The 15,683-nt window shown below is 40.8% G+C and overlaps 1 protein-coding gene across 3 annotated transcripts in view; it reads left to right on the forward strand.

Annotated features, from left to right (window-relative positions):
* NELL1 (neural EGFL like 1) overlaps nucleotides 1–15,683 on the forward strand; it is an 896,605-nt gene that overhangs the window by 225,991 nt on the left and 654,931 nt on the right. For all 3 annotated transcript variants that reach the window (XM_047071414.1, XM_047071415.1, XM_047071416.1), the window contains one exon: nucleotides 11,469–11,597. In XM_047071414.1, the coding sequence (XP_046927370.1) occupies nucleotides 11,469–11,597 (129 nt within the window). The remainder of the gene's footprint in view (nucleotides 1–11,468; nucleotides 11,598–15,683) is intronic.

Raw genomic sequence — 15,683 nt, forward strand, 5'->3', positions numbered from 1 at the left:
CCCTGACTGATCCAGGAGAGAGATTTGCACTGAGTTTTTCTCTTTGTGGGAATTAAACCTAAGACTGTAGAGTTAAGAGTAACAGGCTCGGACTGACTTACGATGTTCATTGTACCAACACAACTGATATCCAGACTCTAGGGGCGTGGCACTTTGTCTCTATAAATCTTGGGCCATGCCACATGCTGTAAGGAATCCCAGGGCCCTTTAAAGGGAAATGAAGGTAATCAGCTGAATTGGTGGTTAAAGCCACATGGCTGTTGGTACACCCAGGATGTCCCCAAGAAAGGGACAATAGGACAGTTAGGGAAGATACCTGCCAAAAGACCCGAAGTGATGGACGTTGGCAGGAAGAGGCCATTTTGCAATTGCTGAGGTCCCAAGGTATCCAGTACCACCCAGAACATCCCCGTTCCCCGTTGCAGTTTCTCTCTGATGCTTCAGGACAGTTTGTGCCGGCAGTGTGAAATTTCTTTACCTTCCTCATGACGTTAAGGCAATGATTGTAGCAGGAGCCTGACCACGTAAAGTGTGAGCCCATAAGGTGGTGAAGGGGGAGTGGGCCCCGGAGTGACACCGATGCCTGTGCCCGGAAGAAGTAATAAAAGTGTGAATGTAACCTCAGCAGAAAAAAGCATGCCCCTGAATTGGCAGTGGTCTCAGTTAAAGGGGGGCAAAAAGCTACGAACCTTGACTGTGCATCCTCCAGTTGCTCCAGGAAACGACACTGATCATTTGACACATTCCAGAATTCTTGACACACACCTCAGGGTTTTATTCCCCTCATAATTTCGCTCTAATTGTATCTTCAAGGTTGCCAGTGACTTTGGAGGGTTTTTGTGGCATGTTTAAGATTTTTGGTGTTGGGGAAAAAATTCTTGCCAACATCTGTTCCCAATGTGTTTATCTGTAATTTTAATTCATGCTCACTTGCCTTGTCATCTGGTCTGGACTGAAATGAGTTGAGATTATTTGTAGTATTTAAGATTTTATGCCCTCAATTAAATCCTCCCACACACTCTTGGCATCGTATGATTTTCCCCCCTGGTCTTCCTCGTCATTCTAGTCTCCAGCAGAATTTGTAATTGAAATGGTTTTAGAGAGAGGACTTTAGGGTATTTGAGGTCAAAAGAGGCTCTTGATGAGTACATCATCTAGCACCTAAATGGAGGAACTGGCAGTTAGCAGCTGGGGCAGGTTCTGTGTGTACTGGTAGATGGAGTCTGATCAAAATCCCTGCAGCCATGGGCTGAAGTGGATCGTAAAGACAGGGCTCTCTGTTTAACCGTTGAGGCTGGGAGCAGAGGGCATTTGAAGAGTACTGTCTCTGGAGTCTGTGACATCTGTGGCCCCAGAAGTGCTGCAGTATATCGGGACCCACAGAGCCTCTGGAAGAGGGCACGTTGTCCCAGACAGAAGACTTGAAACTAAGGTCAGGCTGCCTTGGACAAATAGACCCTTAAGTGCCGACTATTGCAGAGGAAATGGATTGTTCTCTAAGACAGAACCTGTAAGGGTCCATTGTGGACAAGGAGAAAGGAATGTCTTTACCCCCATAGGGTCCAGGCTTCTATGGTGTGTGTGTTGGTTGTGGAGTACATGTGGGTGTTCAATTGTCATAGGATATAGTTGGGCCATATCCCTCCTAGCTGGTCCATGGGGGGAGAGATTCCATACCAATGAGGCACATGCAATATACTGTACTTAGTATACCTTAGCCCCTACATAACTGCCAAGGTTTGGCATCAGTGATGTGAGAGGTACTGGCTTTCTAGGATTTGAGTTAAGAGTGCATTTTTACATCATTGAGGTACATCGTTTCAGAGGCAACTTGCCTACCTGCTGGGGGGCACATTAGTGGTAGGAGATTGAGGGTAGAAAAAGGTGCTGTATGTGGAATCCAACTTTATGTTAGAGAAACCATCTTGCCCAAGGATGGTGGCCTATTCGTTCCTTATTGTGGAAGAAGTCACAGTAGCAGATCATAAAGGTACTTGTCCGTTACTGGTTGTAGAAGCCAGAGGTGAAGCAGGATGGGTGGATGGTTTTGGTAAAATTATAAAAGGGTATGGAGTGGGATCTAGAGAGTGGCAGTGCATGTGTGGGGGCTCCTTTTAATAGGTGGGGTTTATCATATGCAGATAAGGCCAATGGCTTTAAAGACAGCAAGTTGTTTGACAGGTGTTATGGTCTTTCACTGACAGCAGAGTTCTAGATACAGGGCCACTAGGCAGAGTCCACATTTTCGATTACTCCCAACTAAAAAAATGTGACCTCAGGGTTTCTGTCACTCCATTAATTTCCTTGAACATATTATGGGTACATGTGGCTTCATGTGTTTAGAACTCCCATCCTTTGGTCAGCTTCACTCAGCCTTTAAATTGCTTCGGATCTTGTGTTATGACCCTTCTCTGTGATATGCTCTTGAAGCACCTTGTTCTCCATCACATCATCTCCTTCTAATCTGATACTCAGCATCGGTCATTTTTGCTAGAGGGTCAGATGACTAAGAACATCATTATGCTGTTGACAGCATTTTTTAAATTCTATGCCTATTGCCTAGCACAGTGCCTGGGCACCTGCTAAGTGCTCAATAAATACTTGTCAAATGAATGCATGGTGCCTCTGCTGGGAACTAAAACAGGTATTTGAGTAAACGTTGGAACCTGATTTCTGCAGATTATGTGCCTTCCTCTGAGGATCTGCTCATGTTCACCATTTGAACGTGAGCTCCAAGTAGGTCTCACTCAGATTAGTATCTTGTTGAGGGCTGATGTTCTGTTGTGTGATTAAGTTGTTTAACTTCTGACGTAGAGTGTCCAGGCAGCAAGTTGTCAAGGAATGTGTGACCTGGAGAAAGAAACAAAGTTTGTTCTTTTGGTAAAATCGAGGTGTGCCGTGGATTCGAAAATGCTAATGGCTGGTGGAGTCCTGATCTCTTATCATTCCTGGAATGTCCCTTGATGATTAAAATCATGTCTGGGCAGTCATGTGGGGTGGGGTGGAGAGACAGGTGTTAGAATCATATTTGGATTTATATCTCTATTTCACCCATCACCGTTTAGCTATGTAACCACGGAGGAGGTAGTTAACATCTTTGAGCCTTGGTATATTTGTCTTTAAAATACTTCTAATTCTTCTGGAGAACTGAGAGGATTTAGTCATTAACTAAACAAATATTTATTGACGACCTATAATCTGTTGGATATTGCTATGGGCACAAGGTGACCAATCTTTCATAGTCCTTTCCTTTGAAGAAGTGAGCTTCTAATGGGGAGGTAAACATTGAATAAACACAGAAATAAATATACAGTAATTGTGATCACTACTATGAACAAGAATAATAGGATGTATGGAAGAAAATAATGGGGATTTCTTTAGACTTGGGAGACCAGGGAGTCTTTTCTGAAGAGCTTGTGGTTAAGCTGGGACTTAAAGACTGAGTAGAAATTACTCTGGCAGGAGTGTTGTGAGTTGGTGGAACAAGTTTACAAAGACTCTGAATTGGGAGAGGTTGGAACAGTAGAAGAATTGAAAGAAAGACTGATGTGGTTGGAGAGAAATGATGGAGAGAGAGAAAGGGCCTTCTTTGTTGCTGTGAGACCAAGTTAAAGATTTTGTATTTCTCGCAAGTAAAATGGAAGCCCTGGGAAGGTTTTTAAGGGGGAGAAGGACACGTTCAGATATGTGTTTTAAAAGGATCCCTTTGTGTATAAAATGGATTAGTGACTGGGCAAAAAGGGCACAGGGAGGCACATGAGGTCCTGTCTATTTGAGAGATGGTAATAGTTTGGAGTACAATGGACTTTTCTTATTGTTGTGGAGGAGAAAATGTTATGTTCAGGAGATACATACAACATAAAATTAATAAACACAACCCAGTTTTAGAACATTGATTCTCTGCCCAGTGATGTACAGCTGTGGTAAATTGTAGCTTGACCTGAGCAGGCAACTTCTCTTTCTTCTCTCTAGCCCTCACCACTGTTGAGAAGTGTCAGGGTCTCATTTTCATGGTGTTTAAAAAATTTCCCCTAAGTTTCATTCCAGGATGGTTTTGTTGATGATTTTTTTCTCTACTCTTTATATTTTAAAGTTAAGGAAGTTGAGGTGATTTTGATTATTAGCAACTTAGGCTTGGGCTGGTAGTTTTGTGGTTTAAACCTAAAAGGTGGAACTCTCAAAAAAGAAAATCTTTTCAGTGGGTTTATCTAGGTGGATGTACTATATTACATGTAAAAGATGTCTGTAAAAATTGACACAGGGGGTGCCTGGGTGGCCCAGTCGGTTAAGTGTCCAACTTTGGCTCAGGTCATGACCTCACGGTTAGTGAGTTCGAGCCCTGCGTCAGGCTCTGTGCTGACAGCTCAGAGCCAGGAGCCTGCTTCAGATTCTGTGTCTTCCTCTCTCTTTGCCCTTTCCCTGCTTATGTGCAGTCTCTGTTTCTCTAAAATAAATAAGCCTCAAAAAATTTTTAAAAAGCTACCTTTTAAAAAATTGACTCTGTATTTTCAATTTATATTTCCTAATAGCAAAGCACGTGAAGAACAACACGTGGCATTACCATATACTTTTATTATAATTTCACAACTCTGTACCTAGTGATAAAGATTGAATTGTGTTAGAGAAATTGGCCATATATTTGCATCCAGAGAAACATGGTGTACTTCTCTGTATATTTATAGATTCCTTTGTTCCATATCACATGTACCTAGATATGATATAAATTTAAGTGTTTGAAGTGACTTAGACTCTTGCCATATTAGGAACTTGGGAAGGTTCAGTATTTGAGGGGTCAGGACAAAGATGATTCCCAGTGTTCTGGTTTAGGTGGATAAAGGTGTGGCAGATGGGTATGGAGAGTCTGGGAGCTTGGATTTGGGAAGTAAGATCAAGAGTTTAGTTCTGGCTGGGGGAGCTATGAGTGCCTGCGAGGACATCCAGATGGATTGTCAGGTGGCTGTTGGCTATGATAACCTGTAAAGTGGGGTATGCTGGATAGTCAGTGCTATTTCCTGTGCCCTTACAGAGGACTCTGAGCCTTTATTCTTGTTTCTAGGGAAGGGTAGATATTCTCAACCATGTGCCAGAAATGATAGGGTGCAGGCATTGACCTACACTTAGTTTTGCTAAGAACGGATGGGCAGAATCTGGGGTTGGGTCCTAAGTGGACCTATTTAGAAACATTTTGTAAGACATAGAAGGGTTGAGATCCATTGAGTGTAAGCATTAGTTGTCTAAACTTCCAAGTATTGAAATTGTATAAGAATTATTTCCTCAGTGTTCTTAACAAGAACTTCAGAGTCAAATCATGATCCTGTCTATGTTAACTTGGATAAAAAAGTGAGTCTCAACCACATTTTCCTAATGTGTGAAGTGAGGATAATAGTGATTTTTAGCAGTGTTAAGGGTTTTGTGAGGTAAGGTGTTTAATATGCTTAGCACTATGTCTGGCATGTTGGAAGAAGTCAATAAATAGCAGTTTTTGTAATTAAGATGTTCTCTGTATTTGGGCCAGTCCTAGTCGAAAGAACTCACTATATGCTTCTATTATAGGAGAATAATTTTGGAGGCTCAAGTCACTTATTCAAAATAGTCAAGTAAGCACTGCTATAAACATTGGGGTACATGTGCCCCTATGCATTGTCAAATTGGCTTCCATACAACACCCAATGCTCATCCCAACGAGTGCCCTCCTCATTGCTCATCACCCACTTTCCCCCAACTGTCGATGGGGGGGGGTGGGGGAGAGAGGAAAGTTGGTGATGGACATTGAGGAGGGCACTCGTTGGGATGAGCACTGGGTGTTTTATGGAAGCCAATTTGACAATAAATTATATTTTAAAAAAAGTCAAGTAAAAGAACTTGAATATTGGGCTGTGTGTGTGTAGTCTACAATCTGGTCACAGCTTCTAATTCTGAAAAAAAAAAAGATTTAAGGAAGAGGGTAACTTTGAGTAGTCTCATGCATCAGACCATGTTGATAACCAGCTGAAGGAAAAATTATATAAGGGCTAGCTAGAGGGCTTGTTAAGAGATTATAGGTAGCAACTGAAGACTGATATCCAGGAAGGGAAGAATCTGTATCCCAATGTCATGGTATGGAGACACATCAGATAAGAAAGACAAAGTCTTTAGAAGGATTCTGAAATGTGGAGAATTGAGGATTTATGATTTGTCAGCCAACTCTGATCCTGGAGTGGAGTTTAAAGAATGAGGATGTCCAGCTGGGAGTGGTGAAAGTATCCTAAAACTGGATTGTGGTCATGGCTGCAAAACTGTGTAAACTGATTAAAAATCATCAAGGTGTATCTACAATAGGTGAATTTTATAAGATGCAATTCATACCTCTATAAGAAAGAAAAATGGTAACTAGCAAACCAGTCATATTTGCCTTCCAGTTGGTTAGGAGGGTAGAGGCATTAAATGCCACTATAGATTAATTTCTCTGTTCCTTCACTCATTAATTTACCCTCCCATGTTTCTGGCTGGCTGTGTGTCCAGCCAGACATCCACTTACCCTTGTGTGGGTAACTTTGTGTGGACATCCATCTGTAAGCCATCCATCCAGTTACCCTTGTGTGGGTAACTTTGGTTGAGAGAAATAAATCAGACCTAGACCCTAGACTTTGAAGATGTTAGTGTGATTGAAGATAGGATATTTTGTTAAAAATATTTGGTATTGGGGTGTCTGGTATTGGGGTAACTGAGTAACCCAGACAGTTAAGTAAACTCAGTCAGTTAAGCATCCGACTTCAGGTCAAGTCATGATCTCATTGTTTGTGAGTCTGAGTCCTGCATAGGGCTCTCTGCTGTCAGCATGGAGCCTGCTCAGATCCTCTGTCCCCCTCTCTTTGTGCCCTTCCCCCTTCTCAGAAATAAACAAGCATTAAAAAAAATACGTGAAATTACTTCACAGAAAATAGATATATGGAGGATGAGAAGAAACCTAAATTGTAATCCATTTGTGTCTTCATGTGCAAAAGGATATCTTCTTAATATTTTGGATGTCGGAATGCTTAGGAATTTGTTGCTTTGGGGAGGGCAGTGAAATAACATGGCAATGGATAACCTTGGCCTCAGACTCTGGCTTCTGGCTCTGTGTACCTTCCATAATTAACTTCTCCAAACTCCATCTGCTGAATCTATAAAGTACAAATAATAATTTCAGTTTCGTAGGGTTGTTAATAGAATTACATGGGATAATGCATGTAAAAACACTTAGCTGAGTGCCTACCATTTGTGTTAATTATTATTATTACATTTCTGCCAGATTATTTGACACTCTCCAACTGTATCCTTCTTCCTCATGGGGTTGGAGTCCCATTCCTTTTTCTAGGATTTGTGCCCACCCCTTCTCATGTTTCTACCTGGGATGAACTCAAGGTCAAGTTTTGCATCATCTAGAAGTGATTTCTCCTTCTCTGAAACACTGATTATTTGTACTATTCACGTCTCACTTCACATAGATTGCCTTGTATTTATACTACCCCTGTATTTGGCTTGTCTCCCCTTAGTTTGTAATTTCCTTGCTGGCAGAGACTATGTCTCAAACATCTTTACTTTTCTCTCAGAAGCTTGCATGGGTGCTTCAGTCCACAGAAATGGATGCCCCATAAATATTGATTATTCACTCCTGCAGGAAGGCAAGCAGATAGTGAATAAATACTGCTTGAAAGGAAGCCTGGATTAATTAATTAAACACATGCTTTTGGCACAGTGGTCAGGTCCAGCCAAAGTAGATTTGACATTAAGGTTGGTTTGTCCCATGGGCCCTTCATTGTCCTTGAAAATACAATTTACCCAACATTCTGCATTGTGAATTGACGTGGCATGCGCTTGATAGAGATGCATTGGGATATCAACATTGTCTGAGTGGCTTTTTTCCTGCCTGTCAAATGCATGCAGAAGGAAAAGGACAGTTGCAGTCTCCTGGAAAAAAGAGAAAAGAAACAAAGAATACATGTCATAATGGATACACATGTGACCTTGGGTCGAACTTCACAATGAAAGAAAATGTGACAACTTAATTATTGATCAATTCTGACACGGGGAGGAAAGTGTAGCCCCTTTATCTGGCACTGAGCTAAGATGTCTGAAAATGGTCCCTTTGGTAGCAAAATCTCAAGTCTTTTTATTTGTAATGGTTATTGTAAGCCTTTAAAGCCGTAGTAGCAGTGTTTTTGACTGACAGAGGTGGTAGGTTTCCAGCAAGTTAAGTTTTTGCTCTCATTTTGTTTGGGGCAGTTAACAGGTCATAAGTAGTGAGGCTGAGTCTGATACTATCTATGGATTCACTCTCTGACGTCCTGAGGAACAGCTACATCTTTCACTTCGTATCCTGAAGTTTTGTTGTCTGAGAGGATATAGGATATGGTGAAAAGTACATGGGCCTTGGAGTTCACCAGACCTAATTTAGAACCCTGGCATCTCCATCCTCCATCTACTAGTTAGATAATAGTTTAATCTTCTCCTTCCTTATCTAGAAGTGGAGGCGAACATTGTTACCAAGTTACTTTGAACTGTAGTTGTTGTTGTCAACGTTATCATAATCCTTCTCATCTTTGTGGCTAACATTTGTTGACCTCTTCGTATGTACCAAGGATTGTTCTAAGTGTGCTACGTGGAGTAGCCAGTTTAACTCATTAATTCACATGTATTAGGAAGTGTAATGCCATGCATTATATTATATTGTAGGTGTGTGAATCTTATTATTTAATAATAGTATCTTTTAAAATTCTGTTTCAAAGGAAGAAAAAAGTTAACAGAATGCCATCACCAAAAGGATTTAAGCTTGGAGTTTATATAATTCAATGAGTTTTATCTTGGTTAAAGCCAGAAGCTATTGTTCACATGATAAATATGCAAAATATAAAAGCAGAGCTATTTTGGTTGAATCCGGGGTGGGGGACTTGAGCCCTACCTGACCACTCATTTGTGCCCCAGGCTCTGAGCAATAGTTTCAAAATCACTGATGTTGTCCCTTCCCAGTGTACCTGTCTAGGTAGGTGAAGTGATTTATTGTGCTTGTGGCTGCAGAACCTGTATTAGAAATGAAATCTCCTTCCTCCAAGAACCATTCTTGTCTATGAGACCACAATTATGTGATCTAGCAATATAGTTCACTGAAATGTACTGAGTTCAAGTTGATAAAGCACATTCATAACCTTATTGTATTTGAACTTTTGTGGTAGGAATGACATATTCCTCCTAGTTCACCTAAAAACGCTGCACCATAAATTTCCCCAAATTTGGTGGAGTTGGCAATAAGGGGAAAAATCAGAGACCAGAAATACTGAAAAAAGTGATTCCATCGAGATAAGCAAGAACGCTGGAGTTGGGATTTGCCATGAGGGCAATGTCTAATCCCTGGTGGTAGAATCTGCCTCTAATAGACACTGCCAACAGATGGGAGACAAAGTCTGGGGCTTGTGTGAGATGCATAAATCAAGAACCTTGAGGGGAGAATCCTCATTGGGTGGCTAGGAGAAACCTCCTTTGCAAAAGGAGACTGATCTATCAGTCTTGACTCTAGATAAGGGGGTATGGAGGAGAAAAGATTGCATTCCTGAAAGCTTAGGGCCTGAATTTATTCTACCTGTGTGGCTCAATCATCATGTCCCAAAGCAAAATACAAAGTGTTCTTGGGTTGATAGTTCCTTTGGGAACCTGAAGGAATCAAACACAAACCTTCACTGAAGAAATGCCATTTTAAACCCCAAATCTCAATTCCCACAGATTAAATTATAAAAAAATATGTGCTCACAAACTGAGGAATCACTGAAAACAAGAATCACTGAAAACAAGTCATGCACAATACTTAGCGAAACCACAAACCACAAAATCAGATGTACAAAAACTGAAGATCCTGGAATTATTGATGTAAGACAAACGTGTCTCGTGCTTTTTTAAAAAAGGAAATTAAGCAGCACCTGGGTGGCTCAGTCAGTTAAGCGTACAACTTCAGTTCAGGTCATGATATCCTGGTCCATGAGTTCAAACCCTGCATTGGGCTCTGTGCTGACAGCTCAGAGCCTTGGAACCTGCTTCAGATTCTGTCTCCCTCTCTCTCTTCCCCTCCCCCACTTGGATTCTGTCTCTCTCTTTGAAATAAATGTTAAAAAATAAAAGCTCTTCAAAAAAAATAAAAAGAAATTAAAAGATGAAAAAGGGACTGTGGGATTTGACCAAGGAGACAAAATAAGAATTCTAGAAAATCTGTGAAATAAAAATGCTGTTGATGAGTGAAACTGACCATGACCCAGGCCAAAAGAGAATAAAGATATGTCTGGAAGTTACACAGAATTCAGTACAGAGAGAAAAAGGGAGTAGAAATAGGAAAGGAAGGCTGAGTAGCATGGAGAAGAGCTTGAGAAGGAATAACATTTATCTGATTGGAGTTCTGAAAAGAGAGAATAGAGAAAATGGTGAAGAGAGGTTCTGAAGAGACACTCCCTGCGAATGTTCCAAATTGATGAAAGATTTGATCTTTAGATTCAGAAATCCCAAGGAATCATAGGAAGAAGAAATAAAAATGAACTTACCCTGGAGTAAAATTAAAGAATACAAAAGGACATTTAAACAAATTAAGACTGAGCACAGTCACTTTCAAATTATCTTCACTAAAGGAATTTGTAAAGGGCACTTGAGAGAGAAAAATAATTATCCTGGAAGCCATGTCTGCGATTCAAAAAGGAATGTTGGGAAAATAAATATGGAACACACGGTTTAAAAAGGATGCCCTGGGAAACCTGCTCGGGGATGTTTCTTGCCGCGTTGTTTGTGATTCAAAACCTGCAAATATCCCCAGTGCTCATCTGTAGTATAATGGATAGATGGTGGAATATTGATGCCACAGAGTATTATACAGCATTGACGAATAAACTGTAGCTACAGACAGTAGCAGGGATGAATAGAAAATACACCATAGAGAATATGTAAAATATAATTTCTTCCATGTGGAGTTCAAAATGGGCATAAACTGAATGATCTATTTAGAAATAAGCACCTATATATGGCAAATGATAAAAACATGCAAGGGAGTGATAAACACAAAATTCAGGATAGTCCTCTTTGATGGCTGGGAGGGGACTTGGGGAGATGTAATCAAGGGGTACTGATAATCTGGTCGTGTTCATTTTATATATTCATGTAGATTCATTTTGCATATTTCCTGTGAGTCATAAGTTTTACAATAAGGCGATTATAAAAAGATTGGTTATGTAAGAAAGTGGTGGGAAGGGGATTCAGGGTCAGCCTGGATCAAACATACTTTGAAAAGCATTAAAGAGAAACATCTCAAGCATGTGGTAGTCCAGTTTCCCATTCCTACTCTCCCACCCCCTTCCTAGCCTACCCTTGCATATTGCCAGTGTATGTTTTCATGCATGGTGACAAAATAGTAAAGATAATTCGTGGTTTATTACTTGAAAGTCTTTTGTTCTAATGTAAAATTTTATTTGCTTCTTTAGGTCATAACTTTTGTGCAGAAGGACCTACATGTGGTGAAAACTCAGAGTGTAAAAACTGGAATACAAAAGCTACTTGTGAGTGCAAGAATGGCTACATTTCTGTCCAGGGAGACTCTGCCTACTGCGAAGGTAAGTAAGCTATCATAAAGTCATTTGTGAGAAATGTACTCCTGGTAGACATGGTTGAAATTGAAAGCTGTCACTTGGCTCTGGTCTTCTGGGATCCTACCAGAAATTATATCGACTACTTGGGTGCTCTGTTCTCCTGGTTTATCCAGGCTTCTCAGTAGCATGTGGAAAGCCAGACCTTTGGAGGTAGTTCTGAAACACAGCAAAGCAACAGAAGTGGCAGGGCCATGTCAAATCCCATGTTCTGCTTTCACTATATGTAATAATCACAGGCAAAACCATAAACACATGATGTTCTTTTGCCTTATTTGAGTGAATTAGTATTTCCAAGTTCAACTGAAGGTTATAGGGTGGGTCCTCTTTTTGAATGCTTTGATACTAGCTTATACCTGACTGCCTTTTTCTTCACCTGCCAAGGTCAGAAGTTTTTTTTTTCAATTGGGTTTCTAAACGACTGATTCATGGGTTGCTAATTCATAAACTATACTAAAAGTCACAGTGACAGATGGACTCATAACTTTGGCACTTGGATGGATGCCATTACAGGGGTTAGTGGCTTCAGGCATCAGTGATCCCCATTTCCACTCTAGAGAGCAGAACAACTCTATGTGAATGCCTCTTTCCAGGCTTAGCATTCCACCTTGATGGTGGTGAGCAATGCATACTCCTGCTCCTGTGTAATCCCCTAGGATCCCAGCCCATCCATTTCTCAGGTTCTAGCTGGCTCGGTCTCATCAGTTTGAGAAGTTCTAATGGGCAAAGTGGGGGCGAAGCTGTTTCTGTGTCTTGGTTGGACCCAATCGTTCCTGTCCGATTCACTAACAATGTATTGAACCTTGTGCTCTGTTAATTGGGAAGGTAGAGGTCTGGAATGGAATGAATGCTGTAAATCCTTGGTCATGCTCTTCTAATTGGTTTGGTTCTCCACTGGCTCACGTCTCAAGGTAAAGATGATTCATGATGAAAATGGTTTTTTCCATTCCATTTGTATCATTGATCCCTGCTTAATTTCTTGGCTTTGATTAAACCTATTGAGTTAAGAAAATGTGTGTAATGCTCGCTGGTGCTCAGTACCTGGTGGGTGGCCTTTGGTTTTGATCTCTTCTAAAAGACTTTGTCCATTACTGCTTTGGTTCTCATTAACGGTACCGTGTAACCAACAGGTCTTTTCCCTTTCTCCTTTATATCTTTGTCTCCAACTTTGCTTACTTTTATTGATTTGAACTTGATTAGAGAAACATGCCATTTGGGAGGATGAAGTTTCCCCTTTGCTTTATGAATCCTTTTTCATCTATCCTTCAATATCCTGGTACTCATTTGTCAGTTGTGAGGAAGAGGACTGATAACGTCAGTACTTCATATTAATATTTATTTTTTTTTAATCTTAGGCTGTTTTTTACTTTTTGGTCAGAAAATTAATTTCAGAACTTTAAAATTTGAACTTTCTCCCCCTCAGTTTCCATGGAAGATCCTACAAAGCAGGTAATGTTCTAAAAATTTTACTGTCCCCTTCTGTTATCTATGGGGATAGACTATGAATAATTATAATAATGACAGAGGAAACTCAAAATCATTTGAATCTTGATCCTCCCACTGGCAGAACCAGTACACCTACCACTCCTGGCTCCCCTTAGCTATTGAGAGCTAGCAGAATATGGGAGAAATTTACTGCTGTGCAAGCTGTTTGGGACTCTGATTCATTCCTCATCAATGCCATTTTTAATTGCATAGAATAAACTCCATGAGTAGCCATTTGTGATAGTAAATCTGCCCTTTGTGTGAGAGGCCTTATTTGTTAGTAAGTGATTTTAGGTCTCATCACTGTTTTCTTGGACATACTTCTTTTTAGCCTAGTGTATGTACCTGGCTTTGGGCCACAGTGCACTGCGGTGCTACCTTTGGTAATGGTGATGTGCTAAAGCTTCAGTCCTTTCTCTCTTGCTGTGGAGACTTTCTACAAGTCCCAGCAGGCTTGTACATGGAGAGGATGAGAGCCCCAAGAAGAAATGACCAAACATTAGAGTCCATGTATGGGATAAGAATAGAACTCATCTGGATGGGAGGCCCTGAGAACAAAGTAGAGTGAATATCAACATTTAGAGCAGAAGCCCATTTCTCATTCCATCCTGCCATCTTCAGCACGTTGGACTAGGGGCTTATTTTCCTCCGGTGGCTGATGACTGCCATGGCCCTAGGCATAGTGTCCTAATACCAGTGTCACAAGCAAGCAAAGAAGGAAGGGGAATGAATGGGTTACAAACCCTCTCTGTGTGAAGTTCTGTTTTTTGTGTTTAAGGAAAGTCCTTCCTGGAAGATTCCCTGTAACCCCCTGTCTCTGCCCACATGCAGATTTCCACTCTCCTATTTTTCAGACCTGGGTTACATCTTCTTCAGCCCTAGACCAACTTTTGGGCAAGGAGAATGAGAGGGCTGTTACTGGTTTGGGTTGTATTCAATTCTTGGGAGCTGGGGTAGGGGTTTTCCTTCTCTGAAACCAAATGATCTTTGCCCTTTACCTGAACCACTTAGGACTGTGGCAGTGAGAGGAGGAGAGTGGTTTTCGGTGGGCAAAAAGCAATGCCTATCCCATTGTTTTATGGTTAAATGCAGTTTATGGTCATTTTCCCAGCTCTGTCCTCAGATGGTCTGCGATGGTCTGATGGACAAGATTAGAGGTCACCAAGTGCCCACCTGGGTACCAGGGACTCTCAGGCTGAGTTCATTGTCTTGCCATAGTCTAGAGAGAGGTAGATACTTTTGAACTGCCTCAGGCAAGTTATTTTTTTACTCTGAGTAAATGGAGTGAAAATGACCCGTGGTACAAACCACAACGAACAAGACTGCCTTGCAAATTAAAACAAAATATTACACACATTGTCCAGGCTATCTTGAAAAGCCCATTCAAGGCTCTCAGTGGAAAAAGAAGCACAAAAGGCTTTCAATTTTCTTAACTTCCTTGGATAGTAGCAGAGATACAGTATTAAAGACTCCTGCTCTATAGAGGTTGCCGGAGAAACGGCCATAAAGATATCGGAATTCTTAGCCAATCAATGGAGGATAATAAGACCTTTTGTCAGCTCTGATACAATTCACAGGAGATCGTTTCATTTTGCCTCGTCCAACTCAGCACCAACATTCCCCATTTTGAAGATAGTTTTAGTTGGATTTTGGTATTTTATGTATCTGGTCTGCTGAGGTGTTTGATCTCTGCGATGACATTTTCACTGAGTTGGTCTTAAATAGTTTCTGATACATTGGCTTAAATTAGAGGCAGTTTCTGAGGAAAGTATAGCAATTGGAGGTCTACTCATAATCTTCTTGAATTTGGAGTCTGTATAAATAGTCTCATTAACGTTTTCTTGCTGGAGCAAAAGTTATTTAGAAAAAGAAAAGGACAATGTGATGTCATATACATCATGCCGTCTGCCAGGCATGGGAAGTACTACAATTAACATTAAGTCACAGTAACTTCTACTTACAGACTACTCTGAATTTTTCAGACTTCTTTTATGTATATTGTACTCTTTGAGACTTAAATCTGTGAAGAAAGCGGCAGCATTGACCATATTTAACTATGTTGTACAAGTGCCAGACACGCATACTCAGAGAAATGAAGTAAAGATAATACTCAACTTGCTTCTACTCCCTACCTTCCCTCCCCCCATCCCATTTCAATGTTGTATTTTTGTTTAAAATATTAGCTGCCTCCTTGAGCCAATGAAATATCAGTGGGTGTGACCTGTATTTCAGGGTAGAAGCTTTAAGAGCTATTGTAGGGTTCCACCTCATTCTCTTCCCTCTGTAACACAAAATTGGCAGTATGCCAGGGCAGGGCTGCAGTGCCAGAATGAAGAGGACAAGGAGCAGGGGGACAACTGACAGGTGATGGACATGTGGCATGAAGGAGAAATAATTGTGTAAATCACTGAAATGTTGGAAGGTGTAATTATCTGAGGGTGCAATTGCTTTTGCATAACTTAGCCAAAGTCTACCTTACCCTGCCTGAATTATTTGATAGAAGTTTTGTGGTTTCAGAAAGATACCTCTAGCTCAGTGCCCATGACTGAAAGCAATTTTTTTTTTTTT

Source organism: Lynx rufus, unplaced genomic scaffold (genome assembly GCF_022079265.1).
Source record: "Lynx rufus isolate CCGP_SWC_20201006 ecotype Redwood Valley unplaced genomic scaffold, mLynRuf1.p SCAF_9, whole genome shotgun sequence".
Classification (NCBI taxonomy): Eukaryota; Metazoa; Chordata; class Mammalia; order Carnivora; family Felidae; genus Lynx; species Lynx rufus.